The following is a 13,768-nucleotide window of genomic DNA, read 5'->3' on the forward strand; positions in this document are numbered from 1 at the left end:
TCCACATGTTCTTCAACTACAATATCATTATGCTGCTTCTGAAATGTATTGACTGAATCCTAGACATTAGAAAGTCGAGCTGTATTGCCCAAAATAAACTGATCACTCAAGGTAATACAAAGGGTAACTTTGAGCTTGATATGATACAAATTCCTAATGGTTACTGAATTTCAATTGATGTAAGCGGCTGTCTACTTTAATCACTGATGGTTCTAGCTTGCAGTCTGGTTATGTTACAAATAAATTATACTGATCACTGGTTGTAAATTGCTTACATTTTGGGCAACATTTTAGATTGGAGGAGAGTTCTGTACAAGTATAAGAGGACATTGTTTTAAGGGCAGGAAAGCCAGAGATCAAAATTTTCGTAAATGTCCTGCAGACTTTAACTGCAAGGCTCCTTTAAGGCTAAGCACTTAAGGAAGATTGTATGTTCAAACTTTCAGCTTTCTTTATCTTCTTCTTTAAATTGAGAAGGTCTGCAATGAGTAATTTTTAATGATACTTCATCTATTTTACGCTATACTATAATTATTGTAATGTTTAACTTTTAACTTTGTTCTTTCTTTGTACCTTCTTCTTAAGATTCTGTACCTATGTAACCTTATTCCTAAAATGGCACCATGTGCAGCAGCTTTTCATTGTACTTTTGTATTTGTCTTTGTACATGTGGCAATAAAATCAAAATCAAAACTGGTATTCCCATTCACAGTCAGGAAACTCACAGGCTACAAGAGAAGACAAGTGTCTTGGAGAATGACAACGATCATGGACTGTAAGCAATGGGGAGCTGGTTGCCTTTAAGTCTAACTGCAGGTAGAATGGGATCATACCAGGTCCCAATGTGCTTGGGATTAGAGGATTAAAGAATTCCAGAAAAACAAGAGAATGAAAGATTATAAAAGAAACATAGAACTGAGACAATCAGATTAGCCATGATCTTGTTGAATAGTGAAGCAGATTCCAGGGGTTAGATGGCTTCTTCTTGCTCATAGTTTGTGCTACCCTGACATCTACTTACTGTTTTATGACTTCAGGCGATGGATTTTGTTTGCCACTGATCTGTTCATGACACATGATCAAAAGATATGAAGAATATGTTCCTTCCACTGTTCCAGTTCCATTGCCTCAACTAAACTTCCTGTTATTAAAAACTATGACTTTCACTCCTGTTAAATCATTCCCAGATGTAAACCAACTTTGTACATAGGCAATTTCTTTTCAACAAGTCATACACAAAAGTGTCTTTGTATAATGAAACTGGGATATACCCTTCTCTGTCCCATTTACTAATACTTTGGCTTTCACTCAACTCTCTAGAGGGAAAACTAAATCCTTCTGCAGAGTAACTTTGAGTAGTCGTGTATACATTTAGCATGGTTATGGGCTTGGGTGTTTCCTTTTTCTCCAAAGATTTATCTTTCAATTTGTAAAACGCCTTTCAAATCTCTCAACTACCTATATACTTCTTCCTCACTCATGGCAATGTTTAAGAAACCAGTGGTCTTTTAACTGTAATTAAAGTTTCAATCTGATCTGTGGCCTTTTCCTGCTAAGTTTCCTGTTCCATTCTTTTTAACTCCAATAAATCCCATGCTTTCCTTTAAAATTCCTAGCATTCCACGTTGTTACAATGGAAACGCTTCAGCTTCTAATTTTTCATTTCTACCCTCAGCAAGAGGAGGCTATGGGTCAGTCCCAGCTGTCCATCTCTTACATTAGCTACATAACTTCCTTTAACCCTTCCATTTTCTGTTTCTTTCAAATTTATAAGAGTCAAAGAAAATAAGCTTAGATGTACAGAATAGTCCACAATCCCAGTGCCTGTTCAGCAGTTGCAACCTCTAAAATACCCTACGAACTCTCCTAAGCACACATACACAGGTAGAAAATAAAATATAGATTCTACGGACAAAGGGAATACTAGAAAGATAGTTCAATCGCTCCTATGCACAGAATTGCTGTTCTTTCGTTGATCAGAAAGCTGTTTCTTGGTCTTTCTTCTATGAATGATTTGAAGAAGGCACAGGATGGCTGGTTCACACTTACAATGAGGTCACAGCATCTGCTAAGGAAATATAATATACAGGCTTTCTAATGGCTTAGAGTGGGTTTTGCTGCGGTTATGCTGGTGGTGATCTGATCGCTTCCAATAGGATTCCTCTGACAGTTCATTTTTTCTTCAAATTAGACAGCAGGTCCAAAATAATATTTTGTCTTAATTTCTAAGAGTGACTTTTAAAATACATTGCAAAACTAAAAATATGGTGCAACTGTTAAGCATTTAGGCTTATTTTAGCATGCAAGTCATGTTTCACTCCAGAGGTATTGTCTGCAAATCTGTGCCAATTTCATTGAAGTTTTCAGAAACAATAACTGAAATTGCTGGAAAAGCTCAACAGGTCTGGCAGCATCTGTGGAGAGAAATTAAAGTTAATGTTGTAGATCAGGAGACCCATCTTCAGAACTGATGGTAGCCAGGAAAATGTTGGTTTTCCAGGGTTCCCTGCCAACCACAGTCGATGACCTGTGAGTTATGGCCAAAGGTAAAGTGTTGGATTGCATCAATGGTCATTTTTGAAAGACAAACCTGGTGACATTGACATTAGGAAGACAAACAAGTTGCATAACTGTTCCATACACGGTGGCACAGTGGTTAGCACTGCTACCTCACAGTACCAGAGACCTGGGTTCAATTCCCAGCTCGGGCAACTGTCTGTGTGGAGTTTGCACATTCTCCCAGAGTCTGCGTGGGTTTCCTCTGGGTGCTCCGGTTTCCTCCCACAGTCCAAAGATGTGCAGGTTAGGTGAATTGGCCATGCTAAATTGCCTGTAGTGTTCGGTGAAGGAGTAAATGTAGTGGAATGGGTGAGGGTGGGTTGCTCTTCGGAGGGTCGGTGTGGACTTGTTGGGCCGAAGGGCCTGTTTCACACTGTAAATAATCTAATCATAATTCTATCAAGACAAACAGTGCCAGAATATATACAATTTTGCACTGTCTGCAAATTTTATCTTTTAAAACAAACACTCAATATTCAGCTCATCAATGGAACTGGCCAAGTTTCAGGTGGAAATTAAGAGCTGATTGGGGCAGCATCTTCAAATTGCATTTATTTTTACGAGTTCCTGTTATTTATTAAAATTTTAGTTTGTACGAAGAAACTTAATTTACTGGATATGGTTATCATTTACCAAAATAATTAAATAGTTCTGTTTATGTTCAGTAATCATTCATAGGTAGAGTGATTATTTTTCATGACAAATTGATTTTAAGGTAAATGAATAAAACTACATCAGGTTAACTCAAATATTGTCAACAAATATTTCATTCATGAAAAATAAAAGTATGCATTATTATGCTGCAAAACTGTTTATAGACGATGTGCTTTGTGATCATGCTAACATATTTAGCAGACACTTGAACTGTCTCAGCACAACCTCAAGCACATTCTTGGAGGATAGAAATTTTTTGCTGGTCTCATTCAATTCACTGTTCAAAAGAATATCTTTCAGATTTAAAAAACTGAAGTTATGGTTCATATTCTGAGCCTACCCCATTAGACAAGATTAAAGAGAAGTGGTCATGAGAAATCCTTCCGACAGAGAAGAATTCGTGGGCTTCTCCAAACTACCTTCATACGATTTCTGAGGAAGGACCACTCGATGCGAAACTTTAATTCTGATTTCTCTCATAAATGCTGCCAGACGTGCTGGCACTGGCTCGTTTAATAGCTATACCTAGAGCCAATCTCCTGCTCTTTTTCCCCACAGACTCTTGCACCCATAACCACTCACACCCTTACTTAAAAATACTCTATCAATCCATTTTCTCATTGAAATTCCTGACCCCGAAACATTCTAGAAAACCCCCTCCTCACTGTCTCGGATGTATTCACATTTTTCCGATTTTTTTTCAGCTACAATGATGGATATATCATTTTGTGAGGGGGGATTGGGGAGCGAAGAAGTGGGTTTATACCTTGGTTCCATGATAAAAATCGTCGACAGCTTGGTACCCCATGAAGGGGAACTGCATGTGTGTGTGGCTGTCGATGCCCCCGGGCAGCACCAGTTTACCAGTGGCATCAATTACTCGACACCCCTTGGGATGGGACAGTTGACAGCCCACTGCCTGGATCAGCCCGCAATCAATATAGACATCGGCCAGCACCGAGCTGTTCTCATTCACCACCGTACCGCCGCGGATCAGGATACCACCACAGCCACTCATGTTTGCTTGGTTAGTTAGTTGGTTGGTCAATCAACTCGCTCCCAGTGCCACTTCTGCACGCAAGACCGCTCCTTTTTAAATCGTTCAAAACGCGCGTGCACCAACCGTCCGCACGGCGAATGGCATGGAACTGAACTGTGGGCCCGCCCCCTACTGCTATCAAAAGAAATGAGATTACTAGTGTGGAGACAGGCCCTTCGGCACAACAACTCCACACGGACCCTCCTAAGAGTAACCCACCCAGACCCATTCACCTCTAACTAAAGCATCTAACACGATGGGCAATTTAGCATGGCCAATTCATCTGCCCTACACATCTTTGGACTATTAATTCTATTTCTATTTCTCTCCAGTAGTCTGGTTAAAAGGGCGCTGTGGTTGTCTTCTGTGTTCTTAGAAGTAAGCGTGCACAGCTGATGACCTCCATCTGCCAGGGTCTACGTGGGCTCCCTTGAAGTGAGGAACGAGTAGCCTCCTTGTGTACGCAGTGATTTGGCTGCTACAAAACATAAGAGGACCTCCGCAGGTCTGTCAGCATCTGTGGAGAGAAAGCGGAATCAATGTTTCGGGAGAACCGATTGCACCTAGGGAACTTGGGTTTTTGGGGGGGGGGGGGGGTTGCGGAGAAAGATGGTGAAACAAATAGGTTAGAGAGGTCAGGACTGGTGGGTGGGGGGGTCTAATCAGGATCTAGGGGCAGGGAAAGGTGAGAACTGAGGGGGGAGGAAAGAGATCAGTACTTTGGACAAGGAGATAGAGTCATAGAGATGTACAGTACGGAAATAGACCCTTTGGTTCAACCAGATATTCCAACCTAGTTTAGTCCCACCTGCCAGCACTTGCCGCATTTCCCTCCAAAACCTTCCTATTCATAGAGTCATAGAGATGTACAACGTGAAAACAGATCCTTCGGTCCTACTCGTCCATGCTGACCAGATATCCCAACCCAATCTAGTTCCACCTGCCAGCACCTGGCTCATATTCCTCCAAGCCCTTCCTATTCATATACCACATCCAAATGCCTCTTAAATGTTGCAATTGTACCAACTTCCACCACTTCCTGTGGCAGCCTATTTCACACAGTCTCTTTTATATTTTTTCCTTCCTCACCATAAAATTATGCCCTCTAGTTCTGGTCATAGAGTCATAGAGATGTACAGCACAGAAACAGACCCTTGGGTCCAACTCATCCATGCCGACCAGATATCCCAACTCAATCTAGTCCCACCTGCCAGCTCCCAGCCCATATCCCTCCAAACCCTTCCTATTCATATACCCATCCAAATGCCTTTTAAATGTTGCAATTGTACTAGCCTTCACCACTTCCTCTGGCAGCTCATTCCATACATGTAACAGCCTCTGTGTGAAAAAGTTGCCTCTTAGTTCTCTTTTACATCTTTCTCCTCTCACCCTAAACCTATGCCCTCTAGTTCTGGACTCCATCACCCCAAGGAAAAGATTTTGTCTATCCTATCCATGCTCCTCATGATTTTATAAACCTCTATAAGGTCACCTCTCAGCCTCCGATGCTCCAGGGAAAACTGCCATAGCCTATTCAACCTCTCCCTATAGCTCAAATCCTCCAACCCTAGCAACATCTTTTCTGAACCTTTTCAAGTTTCACATGTTACGCTTTTCATTCCTGGGACAATTCTCATGAACCTCCTCTGAATCTGCTCCAAGGCCTGCACATCCTTCCTGAGATACGGGGCCCAAAACTGTGCACAATACTCCAAATGTGGTCTGACCAGAGCCTTACAGAGCCTCAGAAGTACATCCCTGCTTTTATATTCAAGTCCTCTCAAAATAAATGCCATCACTGCAAGTGCCTTCCTAAGTACTGACTCAACCTGCAAGTTTACCTTGAGAGAATCCTGGCCTAGAACTAACTCCCAAGTCTCTTTGCACTTCAGATTTCTGAATTTTCTCCCCATTTATAAAATAGTATATGCCTCTTCTTCCTTCCAAAGTGCATGACTTCACACTTTCCCACATTGTGCTCCATCTGCCACTTCTTTGCCCACTCTCCTAACCTGTCCAAATCCTTCTGCAGCCTCCCCACCTCCTCAATGATATCTGTCTCTCTACTTATCTTTGTATCATCTGTGAACATAGCCAAAATGCCTCAGTTCCTTCTTCTTGATTGTTAATGTATAAATTGAAAAATTGTGGTCTCAACACTGAGCCTTTCAAACCTCTTGTCACCGGCTGCTATCCAGAGAAGGTCTCTTTTTACCTCCACGCTGCTTTCTGCTAGACAGTCCAGCTTCAATGCATGATAGCATCTTGCGTCTGACGCCATGGGCCTTATTTTACTCAGTTGCCTCCTGTGCAGCACCTATCAAAGGCTTCCTTGAAGTCCATGTAGAGAACATCCATTGGCTTTCCTCAGTCTAACCTGCTCGTTACTTCTTCAAAGAATTCTAGCACATTTGTCAAACATGACCTCCCCTTGATGAAACCGTGCTGACTTTGACCTATTTTACCATACAAAGGATTCCCACAACTGAGGTTAGGCTAATTGGTATGTAATGTTCTGTCTTTTGCCTTACTCCCTTTTAAACAAGGGTGTCACGTTAGTGATTTTCCAGTCCTCTGGGACCCTTTCTGATTCTAAAAATGCCTGAAAGATCAACACTAACCCTCTGCTATCTCTTCAGTTATCTCCCTTAGAACACTGGAGTGTAGTCCATCTGTATCCACCTTCAGGCTATTCAGTTTTTCTTGAGTTACTCACAGAGTCATTACAAATTTGAAAGCTTTTTAAAAATATGCAGATGTCTTCAATTTACCTATCTTTTAGATGGAAGTTGATAAAAGCATAAACCGAGTTCTCTACTTAACAAGAATACAATTTGCTATAGATAAATGATTATACAACTCTAACAGTTAAATTCTAATCCTCTAATAAAAACTCTAGCTCTACCCACAGGCATACATGCAGATACAAAAACTATGGATATTATGCTTATAGGGAAAGACTGGTTACACAGTTCAATTAGTCCCTGTCTAGAGGAGTTTATTGTGATGATCTTAGCTCGTTGTGATGTGCTGCTCAATGATTCTCCATCTCTAGATACTTTCATTTCCTTGCAGAAGCATCTTGGGCAGCCAATTTACATCAAGGAAGTCTCTGGCATACTAGTTAAGAGCCTCTGCTTACAACTGACGAGAGAAAAAAAAAACTCATTTTTTTGGACTTGCCATGGTTTTTATTCGAGAGGAAACAGACTGTTCCTGCCCTCTGGCTATCTAATGGCTCATCCCAAAGATTCAAACCCCAAGCTATTCAACAACCTGTGAGCCAATCACATAGTTTTTGACAGGAAGAAGGCCTTTACGTTGGAAATTGGGTCCTTTAGAAACTAAGCTTTCGCAGTATTCATTATGGAGCATGAGATTTAATTTAACAACTATTACTGTAGTACTTAATTTCCAGAGTTCCAATATAGGAAGACAAAAGGAAAAAATAGAAAAAAATCACGGAGGTCACAATTTGTTTTGAACTAGCATTAACAAGGTGGCCCAAATCCATCTTGTTATCAATGTGTGTTTAAAAGTAGGAAGTACTTGTTCTTAGAAAGAATGGTAAATTAATACTCAGGTGAAGGCAAATCGTACTCTGTGGCAGTCTGAGAATATAAAACTCTTACAGACAGTTTAGTTTAAATTATTACTTTTATTTACCAACGGCATCAATGTTACACTATAACATAGATACCTTCAAGCCAGGCTTGAGCTACAGTTTTAAAACTATTAGCAGAGTAGTGAAGCCAGCTCTTACCCCTAAGAGCTCTCTCAGGCTATTCCCCTTATTGCTGCAAACAGGCTGTCTTTATACAGAAATTGAGATTAAAATTATAAAAGCACCACATGTCCTTAATCAGATAAGCAGCAATAAAATGACAAAAGTTTGCAGAGGAAGAGAAACTCATTGACAGGTCTGAGTATGCTTGACTAATTAAGCTACATGCACATCAAAGTGGGAACTCTGATCAAGCCAGGGCAAATGGCCAATTGCTTTGGCTAGATAACTTTCCCTGTTAATAGTACATCATAACGAGGGACTTGTCTAAACTATGAGGAAAAGGTCTTGAGGTAACCTTGCTCAGCTAACAAGCCCAGTATCATTGTCCGACAAAATGGCTTTTTCTTTTAGAATCATCTTAGATTTCCAAAATGCAAATTAAATTCATAACATTCCCAGATCTCAAGCTCCGGGGAACGACACAAAATCATTCAATCCATGACAAGCAAGCGTACTCAAATTCGATCACAAAGAGTTAAGATTTCCAGCAGCTTTTGTCCTCTCTCTCTCTGTCTCTCTCTCTCTATCAATGAACCTTGAACCCTTTGGTCAGTGAATGTAATTTCCAGAAGAATGTTTTTTTCTCTCTCTCTCTCTCGCTTACACAGATGAACATCTTTCAACTTTCTTACTATGTCAGTTTCAGCCTTTGTCTCATAGAGCCAGGAACCCAGATTTGATTCTACCCTGGGATGCCTGTCTGTATGCAGTTTGCACATTCTCCTTATGTCTGCATGGGTTTCCTCTGGCTGTTGTAGTTTCCTCCAACAGTCCAAAGATGTTTGGCAGCTTGGTCATGCTAGATTGTCCATAGTTTCCAGGGATGTGAAAGCAATGTGGATTAGCCATGGGAAATGCAGGGTTACATGGATAGGGGAGGGGGTCTTGGGATGGGTGGGATGCTCTTTGGAGGTTCAGAGTACATTCGATGGGCTGAATCGCCTGCTTCAACACTATAGGAATTTTATGAATAACATTACAAGTCATTCCAAACAATGTATCTCATCATCACCCTGCTATTTGTGTATTGGGGGTGCAGGTTTCACTGGCAAGGCCATCATTCCTTGTTCATCCCTAAATCTCCTTGAATGGAATACCTTGTTAGCCCATTTCAGAGAGTAGTCACATATAGGCTGGACCAGGAAGGACAGCAGATTCCCTCCATAACAGGCAATAGTGAACTAATTTTTGCAACAGTTGTTATCATTAGGCTTTTTTTAGATCAAGAGTTTTTCAATTTACATTTTACTAGTGGCTGTGGTGGATAGAATTTGAACCAATACCCTAGAGCAACAACCTGGGGTTCTGGATTTCTAGTCTGGTGATTTTACCATGACATATCTTAGCCCATCCATATCGACATATGAACAAGGAACAAGAGTAGGCCACTTGACATTTTAATCTTAACTCAACATACCTGCATATATAGTATACACAATAATCTTTCAACCGCCCTGTGATCAAGAATCTGTCCACTACTTCCTTAAAAATATTTCAACAATTCTGCATCCACTGCCTTTTGAGGAATAGGATTCCAAAACCCGCAACCTTCTAAGAGATAAAATATTTCCTCATCTCTGTTTTAAATGGTCGCTCCCTTATTTCTAAACTATAATCTCTAGTTCTCATTTCTCCCACAAGAGGAAACATCCTCCTAATCAAGACCCCTGAGGATCTTAAAATTTTCAATTAAGTCACCTCTGACTCCTGTATACTCTAGAGGATACAGGTGCAGGCTGTCATATCCAAGCAGCACTTCAACAGTATTTCACTTCTAAAGTGCATCATTAAAACAATCTTCTATAGGATGTAGGTTTGCACCTTGACCTGTAGGTTTGATATCCAGACGTTTCATTACCTGGCTAGGTAACATCATCAATGGCGACCTCCAAGTGAAGCAAAGCTGTTGCCTCCTGCTTTCTATTTATATGTTTGTCCTGGATGGGGTTCCTGGGGTTTGTGGTGATGTCATTTCCTGTTCGTTTTCTGAGGGGTTGATAGAAGAATGGAGAAAGTGAAGTCATATGGTGTGCAGGGTGTTCTAGCTAGTTGAATAAAGCAACAAGAGACAGAGAGAAGAAGTTGAAGGGAGTTTCTCGAAATGAGAAAGGTGACCAGTGGTGTTCCACAGGAATCACTGCTGGGACCACTGTTGTTTGTGATATACATACATGATTAGATTAGATTAGACTTACAGTGTGGAAACAGGCCCTTCGGCCCAACAAGTCCACACCGACCCACCGAAGCGCAACCCACCCATACCCCTACATTTTACCCCTTACCTAACACTACGGGCAATTTAGCTTGGCCAATTCACCTGACCCGCACATCTTTGTGACTGTGGGAGGAAACCGGAGCACCCGGAGGAAACCCACGCAGACACGGGGAGAACGTGCAAACTCCACACAGTCAGTCGCCTGAGTCGGGAATTGAACCCGGGTCTACAGGCGCTGTGAGGCAGCAGTGCTAACCACTGTGCCACCGTGCCGTCCATGATCTGGAAGAGGACATCATTGGTCTGATCAGCAAGTTTGCAGATGACATGAAGATTGTTGGAGTAGCAGAAAGCATAGGGGACTGTCAAAGAATACAGGAGAATATAGATAGACTGGAGAGTTGGGTAGAGAAGTGGCAGATGGAGTTAAATCCAGGAAAATGTGAGGTGTTACATTTTGGGAAGTCTAATTCTAGACCCAACTATACTGTAAATGGAAGAGCCTTGGGAAAGGTTGATGAGCAGAGAGATCTGGGAGTTGAGGTCCATTGTACGCTGAAGATGGCTGCACAGGTAGATTGAGTGGTAAAGAAGGCATATGATATGCTTGCCTTCATCAGACGGTATAAGAGCTGGCAGGTCACGTTAAAATTGTACAAGATTTTGGTTCGGCTGCATTTAGAATGCTGTGTACAGTTCTGGTCACTACATTACCAAAAGGATGCGGACGCTTTGGAGAGGGTGCAGAGAAGGTTAACGAGGATGTTGCCTGGCTTGGAAGGTGCTAGCTCTGGAGAGAGGTTGAGTAAGCAAAGAAAGAGATTGAGGGCGACCTGATTGAGGTCTATAAAATCATGAAGGGTATAGACAGGGTGGATAGAGATAAGGTTTTTCCCAGGGTGAGGGATTCAATAATGAGAGGTCACGCGTTCAAGGTGAGAGATGAAAAGTTTAAGGGGGATACACGTGAAAAGTATTTTACACAGAGAGTGCTAAGTGCCTGGAATGTGTTGCCAGCAGAGGTAGTGGAGGCAGGCATGGTAGATTCATTAAGGTGCCTCTGGACAGATGTATGAGTAGGGGAGTGGAGCAGAGGGATATAGATGCTTAGGAATTAAGTGATAGGTTTAGACAGTGTATTTGGATCAGCTCAGGCTTGGAGGGCAGAAGGGACTATAAATTTTCTTGTTCTTTGTTCTCTTATGCACACATCAAGAAAATGGCATACAGCTCAAATTCTATTGCAAGAACAAATTTTTATACTGTTTTTACAGACAAGTTTCGAACCACAAGTTTCTTTTTTTACTCCTATCTCCTCCCAATTGTATTCGCATACATCAAATCCCAATTTAGTATTTAGAACTATACCATCCAAACACATCATTACATTTTCACATCTCGGATGATAAATATGTACTTTGTTATTACCTTTTTTCAGTCCCTCCTATTGCCTGACTATCTATTTTAAGTTCCAAAGTCCATCCAGCACAAAGTTTTCAAATATTTCACATAAGTTTAAAAACATCGTGCTAGGAGCTGGCCCTATCCACAAAACTCACCAAACCACCAGAACAAGTTAACCATCATTTATGCTTTGGCTAGTTGGTCCTATTTACAGACCATCAAAGGGCTCTTAAGAATAACGTCCTTTTGGTAAGTCCTTCTGTAAGTTTCAATGAGTGTGAAGGTAATTGAAACTTACAGAATATTGAACAGCCTGAGTTGATGTTGGAAAGATGTTTCCATTGGTAGAAGAAACTAGAACCCGAGGGTACAGCCTTAGAGTAAAGGGAAGACCTTTTAGAATGGAGATAAGATGCTTAATCAGCCAGAGAGTGGTGCATCTATGTAATTCACTGCCACAGAAGGCTATGAAGGCCAGGTCATTGAATGTATTTAAGACTGAGATAGATAAGTTCTTGATTGTCAAGGGGATCAAGGGTTAAGAGGAGAAAACTGGACAATGGGGATAAGAAAGTTATCGGATATGATTGAATGGTAGAGCAGACTCTTTGGGCTGAATAGCCTATATTTTATGGACTTATGGCATCCAGTGGACCCTTTTTTAAAAGCTTTTGGATTTTTTTTTAAAAAAGAAATTGACACCAATATAACTAGCAAATGTTTTGATAAAAATTTTCAATATAAAGTCATACAGAAAAAGACCATTCAGCCCAACTTATCCATGCCAAACAAGCTTCCCATACTAAACTAGTCCCACTTGCTTGTGTTTGGCTCATTTCCCTCCAAACCTTACTTTCAGTCATTTGAAAAAAAGTTTGCTGATTTGGTGGCTCAGTGGCTAGCACAGTTGCCTCACAACAACAGGGTCCTGGGTTTGACTCCAGCCTTGGATGATTGTGCAAATTCCACACGTTCTCCTCAGGTCTGTGTGAGTTTCCCTCAGATGCTCTGATTTCCTTCCACAGTCCAAAGGTGTGCAGATTAGGTGGATTGGTTATGCTAAATTTCCCTGTAATATGCAGACTGGTTGGATTAGCTATGGGAAATGCAGTGTTAGGGTAGGAAAGTGGGTCTGAGTGGGATGCTCTTTGGGGCTCAGTGTGGGCCCTACAGGCTAAATAGCCTGCTTCCATACAGTCAGGATTCTATGATTATTTAATAGTGGGCTAGACATTCTCATGTTTATATTGTGGTAGATACATTTTCAGTGTACTAATCAAATCATGACAAGTTACTACTTTTAAATACAAGAAATATTTTTAATATAAAAAGGTTCTAAAACACCACCTAATTGCCCTGGTTCATGACAGATTTTATGTTTTATGCAAATGACTGAGGTGGAAACTCAGAAAATATATATTTCTCAAAATAAGTGCAGTTTGCATGTGGATCACCAATTGTGGCCAAAGCAACAACTCAACCCACATAATGTTGGCTTTATGTTCTTTCTAATATAAATATATATCTTATGCTGTTCTACCACAAGAGTCAGATTGCTTAGATTTAGAATTTATCTATCAATTATAACAGTACCTAAACAGTCCAAAGTTGAAACTGATCAATTTCAAAGAGGGCAAACAAACAATAAACATAATCTCAAAAGAATCTAACTGTCCAGTCCTGAATGTTAAGAAAATTACAAATGAGGTTACCGTTAGTGCTTCAAATCCATTACACAATGCTACCTGGAGATTGCAAAGTACTAAACCTCTAAGTGAGTGATAATTCATTTCCTATTGATTTGTATAGTATAAATGAAACAGTAATCATATTAACTGGACCAGGATATCTTAGAAGCACTGATCCAGGAACAAGGCATTTAGGTTTTATAATGCAATGTTGAATAGACAACTGAAAACAGCCCAAAGTTCTGTTTTAATTAAGTACATTTTCATGCCAACATGATTTCAACAAATCATCCCAAAAGAATTGCACTTTGGCAAATTCCAAATCCAATCTAACATTCTTTACTTTATTATTTAACAGGATGCAGACATCTCTGGCTAGGCCAGCATTCTTCATTGGGTCCTAGTAGCCCCTGAGAAGGTGG

At 40.7% G+C, this 13,768-nt stretch overlaps 1 protein-coding gene across 1 annotated transcript in view; it reads right to left on the reverse strand.

Annotated features, from left to right (window-relative positions):
* The window catches only part of dpys (dihydropyrimidinase), a 54,789-nt gene extending 50,558 nt beyond the window's left edge, over window positions 1-4,231 (reverse strand). The window contains exon 1 of the mRNA XM_060824024.1: window positions 3,980-4,231. Within this exon, the coding sequence (XP_060680007.1) occupies window positions 3,980-4,231 (252 nt within the window). The remainder of the gene's footprint in view (window positions 1-3,979) is intronic.
* Window positions 4,232-13,768: the final 9,537 nt, after the last annotated feature.

This window comes from Hemiscyllium ocellatum, chromosome 4 (assembly GCF_020745735.1).
Source record: "Hemiscyllium ocellatum isolate sHemOce1 chromosome 4, sHemOce1.pat.X.cur, whole genome shotgun sequence".
NCBI lineage: Eukaryota > Metazoa > Chordata > Chondrichthyes > Orectolobiformes > Hemiscylliidae > Hemiscyllium > Hemiscyllium ocellatum.